Source organism: Oncorhynchus mykiss, chromosome 7, assembly GCF_013265735.2.
Source record: "Oncorhynchus mykiss isolate Arlee chromosome 7, USDA_OmykA_1.1, whole genome shotgun sequence".
Lineage (NCBI taxonomy): Eukaryota > Metazoa > Chordata > Actinopteri > Salmoniformes > Salmonidae > Oncorhynchus > Oncorhynchus mykiss.
The window spans coordinates 2171796-2176677 of NC_048571.1; the positions used below are offsets into that span (position 1 = coordinate 2171796).

At 47.6% G+C, this 4882-nt stretch overlaps 1 protein-coding gene across 1 annotated transcript in view; it reads left to right on the plus strand.

Annotated features, from left to right (window-relative positions):
* LOC110510834 (cytochrome P450 27C1) overlaps nucleotides 1-4346 on the plus strand; it is a 21319-nt gene extending 16973 nt beyond the window's left edge. Inside the window, exons 8-9 of the mRNA XM_036982072.1 lie at nucleotides 1226-1429; nucleotides 2428-4346. Coding sequence (XP_036837967.1) covers nucleotides 1226-1429; nucleotides 2428-2547 — 324 coding nt within the window. The 3' untranslated portion in view covers nucleotides 2548-4346. The remainder of the gene's footprint in view (nucleotides 1-1225; nucleotides 1430-2427) is intronic.
* Nucleotides 4347-4882: the final 536 nt, after the last annotated feature.

Here is a 4882-nt window from a genome sequence, read left to right on the forward strand (position 1 = left end):
CAGACTCTCCTCATATCCTCCCTGTCTCCTCTCCTCCTCAGACTCTCCTCATATCCTCCCTGTCTCCTCTCCTCCTCAGACTCTCCTCATATCCTCCCTGTCTCCTCTCCTCCTCAGACTCTCCTCATATCCTCCCTGTCTCCTCTCCTCCTCAGATCCAGACTCTCCTCATATCCTCCCTGTCTCCTCTCCTCCTCAGACTCTCCTCATATCCTCCCTGTCTCCTCTCCTCCTCAGACCCAGACTCTCCTCATATCCTCCCTGTCTCCTCTCCTCCTCAGACTCTCCTCATATCCTCCCTGTCTCCTCTCCTCCTCAGACTCTCCTCATATCCTCCCCGTCTCCTCTCCTCCTCAGACCCAGACTCTCCTCATATCCTCCCTGTCTCCTCTCCTCCTCAGATCCAGACTCTCCTCATATCCTCCCTGTCTCCTCTCCTCCTCAGACCCAGACTCTCCTCAGATCCTCCCTGTCTCCTCTCCTCCTCAGATCCAGACTCTCCTCATATCCTCCCTGTCTCCTCTCCTCCTCAGACTCTCCTCATATCCTCCCTGTCTCCTCTCCTCCTCAGACTCTCCTCATATCCTCCCTGTCTCCTCTCCTCCTCAGACTCTCCTCATATCCTCCCTGTCTCCTCTCCTCCTCAGACTCTCCTCATATCCTCCCTGTCTCCTCTCCTCCTCAGACTCTCCTCATATCCTCCCTGTCTCCTCTCCTCCTCAGACTCTCCTCATATCCTCCCCGTCTCCTCTCCTCCTCAGACTCTCCTCATATCCTCCCTGTCTCCTCTCCTCCTCAGACCCAGACTCTCCTCAGATCCTCCCTGTCTCCTCTCCTCCTCAGATCCAGACTCTCCTCATATCCTCCCTGTCTCCTCTCCTCCTCAGACCCAGACTCTCCTCATATCCTCCCTGTCTCCTCTCCTCCTCAGACCCAGACTCTCCTCATATCCTCCCTGTCTCCTCAGACCCAGACTCTCCTCATATCCTCCCTGTCTCCTCTCCTCCTCAGACCCAGACTCTCCTCATATCCTCCCTGTCTCCTCTCCTCCTCAGACCCAGACTCTCCTCAGATCCTCCCTGTCTCCTCTCCTCCTCAGATCCAGACTCTCCTCATATCCTCCCTGTCTCCTCTCCTCCTCAGACCCAGACTCTCCTCATATCCTCCCTGTCTCCTCTCCTCCTCAGACTCTCCTCATATCCTCCCTGTCTCCTCTCCTCCTCAGACCCAGTTGGCTCTATGTCACTACTCTACCTCCATGGACGAGGAGAATTTCCCCGGGGCTGATGACTTCCGTCCAGACCGCTGGATCAGGAAGGACGCTACGGACCGGGTGGATAACTTCGGCTCCATCCCGTTCGGCTACGGCATCAGGAGCTGCATCGGCAGGAGGATAGCTGAACTGGAGATGCACCTGGCTCTTACACAGGTGGGGGAACCTCACACACACACACACACACACACACACACACACACACACACACACACACACACATACAGTATTTTTCTGTTATCAGTATCTTGGGTGATATTGATCCCTTCTCAAATAGACATAGAGATGTTCTAATGTTATTCTGTAACAGTGTCTCTGTTGTTCCCAAAATGAAGGTCTCCTCATGACTTTAGTCTTCTTCTTATATCAGAAATAGGGGGCCATTTGGGACCTAGATTTAGTCTCCCAGCTGGTTAATACTGGTTGTGTTTGTCTCTTCTTCTCCTCCAGCTGGTCCAGAGGTTAATACCGGTTGTGTTTGTCTCTTCTTCTCCTCCAGCTGGTTAATAACGGTTGTGTTTGTCTCTTCTTCTCCTCCAGCTGGTTAATACCGGTTGTGTTTGTCTCTTCTTCTCCTCCAGCTGGTTAATACCGGTTGTGTTTGTCTCTTCTTCTCCTCCAGCTGGTTAATACCGGTTGTGTTTGTCTCTTCTCCTCCTCCAGCTGGTTAATACCGGTTGTGTTTGTCTCTTCTCCTCCTCCAGCTGGTTAATACCGGTTGTGTTTGTCTCTTCTTCTCCTCCAGCTGGTTAATACCGGTTGTGTTTGTCTCTTCTCCTCCTCCAGCTGGTTAATACCGGTTGTGTTTGTCTCTTCTTCTCCTCCAGCTGGTTAATACCGGTTGTGTTTGTCTCTTCTTCTCCTCCAGCTGGTTAATACCGGTTGTGTTTGTCTCTTCTTCTCCTCCAGCTGGTTAATACCGGTTGTGTTTGTCTCTTCTTCTCCTCCAGCTGGTTAATACCGGTTGTGTTTGTCTCTTCTTCTCCTCCAGCTGGTTAATACCGGTTGTGTTTGTCTCTTCTTCTCCTCCGGCTGGTTAATACCGGTTGTGTTTGTCTCTTCTTCTCCTCCAGCTGGTTAATACCGGTTGTGTTTGTCTCTCTTCTCCTCCAGCTGGTTAATACCGGTTGTGTTTGTCTCTTCTTCTCCTCCAGCTGATCCAGAGGTTCCAGATTGGGCTGTGTCCCGTCACAGAAGAAATCAAAGCCAAAACCCACGGCCTCCTCTGTCCTGCTGCGCCCATCAACCTGCAGTTTGCCGACAGACAACCCTAGACCAAAACCCACGGCCGTCCTCTGTCCTGCTGCGCCCATCAACCTGCAGTTTGCCGACAGACAACCCTAGACCAAAACCCACGGCCTCCTCTGTCCTGCTGCGCCCATCAACCTGCAGTTTGCCGACAGACAACCCTAGACCAAAACCCACGGCCTCCTCTGTCCTGCTGCGCCCATCAACCTGCAGTTTGCCGACAGACAACCCTAGACCAAAACCCACGGCCGTCCTCTGTCCTGCTGCGCCCATCAACCTGCAGTTTGCCGACAGACAACCCTAGACAGATACACTGTTTAACTCCTTTCTTCTCCTTATCTCTCTAGTGAGGAGGTAAATGGGTAAATAACAGACAGACTGTCATAAGGCAGGTTTATACCATCCTGTACCCAGATGCTATTGTTCTGTGTAAACAGCCTCTAAGTTACAGGATGTACACAGACCATAAATATATAAATATATATATATATATATACAATACCAATACTTGTTTAATTTACAACTTTTCTAAGTCCTGTTATCAACTGACTTCAGCACAGTGTCTGGCTGTGGATTGGCTGCAGTGTCTTGCTTGTGGATTGTTTGCAGTGTCTGGCTGTGGATTGGCTGCAGTGTCTGGCTGTGGATTGGCTGCAGTGTCTGGCTGTGGATTGGCTGCAGTGTTTGAATGGAATGTTGGCATATTGGCAGATTAATTAATTTTTTTTTATACAAAAAACTGAAAAAAAAAATGGAAAAAAAACTGGAAAAAAATTGGCTAGCTAGCTAACAACCTGTGCAGTTCTATCTACAAAATGCATTGCTTTTCAGACTGTATGATTTGGTATTTGATTAAAGTGCTCCTTTTACGATGATGGATGATTTCAAAAGTTGTCATGACGATTTAAAGTTGGTTTATAGTCAACAACAAAAAATTGTCAGATATGTGCTGGTCATTTTTGAAATGGCTAACGAGCTAGCAACTAACCAAAACCCCGTCGTTTATAATGTTGCTTTTAGTTTCCTGGCTCGTTAGATTGACGTTATCCTAAATACATTTGTTTATTTAAAAAAAAAAAATGGATTGGTTTATTTGGTGTTTAAAATAGACTAGCTATGCAATTTGAAACAGAGACTGGAATAACTTGTCTGTTTAGGTCATACATGAGCACACAGAAACTAACCCAGTGTACTTCTTCAAATCCCTTACGATCCTTATACGCTCAAAAGGTATTTTTTAAAAAAAAATTGTCTGACTGACCTTGAATTGTTCAAACTGTTTTTTTTTGGGGGGGGGGGGGGGGGTTCTTCCTGGACTTGTTTCCTGGTCACGTGAGAGACCGTGACTGTTTGTTTTATACTGTATGTAGGAAGCACCGCAGAGAGACCGTATTTAAGAAGAAAGGATTGAAATGGAGAGAGGGCTTGTTCGAAGGGGCAGAGAAATACGTAGACCGTAGGTTCCTTCTGTTTGATGACGAAGAAGGTTTTTTTAAATAGAGATTCCAGATCTGGGAACCTAATGGAAAAAGGTATTTAGAAAGTGTCTTGTTGTTTTGGTGTCGTACTGCTCTGAGCAGTGAAATGAGTCTGAGGTCAAAAAGGTGCCAGGGTCTAACCGAGTCTCCCTGTTTTAACTTCGTAAGGAAGAGAATTGGATGTTCATCTATAATTAGTAGACTAATGTCCGACCAGTTTCTATAAATTCCACGTTAACTAATTGAGATGGTGGTTCCATGTCCAAGAATAAAGTCACTTCCTGTTGAGTTCCGTAATAAAGTCACTTCCTGTTGAGTTCCGTAATAAAGTCACTTCCTGTTCCGTATTCTGTCTTGTGTCCCAAGTTTGACCTTTTCTTCTGGGCCCCATCTGGGCCCCTCTCTCCGCACCCTCTAAACTACTGTTTACACATGTTACTTTTCATCTGGGCCCCTCTCTCCACACCCTCTAAACCACTGTTTACACATGTTACTTTTCATCTGGGCCCCTCTCTCCACACCCTCTAAACCACTGTTTACACATGTTACTTTTCATCTGGGCCCCTCTCTCCACACCCTCTAAACCACTGTTTACACATGTTACTTTTCATCTGGGCCCCTCTCTCCACACCCTCTAAACCACTGTTTACACATGTTACTTTTAATCTGGGCCCCTCTCTCCACACCCTCTAAACCACTGTTTACACATGTTACTTCTCATCTGGGCCCCTCTCTCCACACCCTCTAGACCACTGTTTACACTTGTTACTGGAATTGTTGTAATTTCAACTAAGCCACACCCTCCTCGCTCATGCTGGAATAAAGAGGTCTGCTGGACACGGAAACATTGATTATTTAGAAGGGACCCGCCCCCCCTTATAAT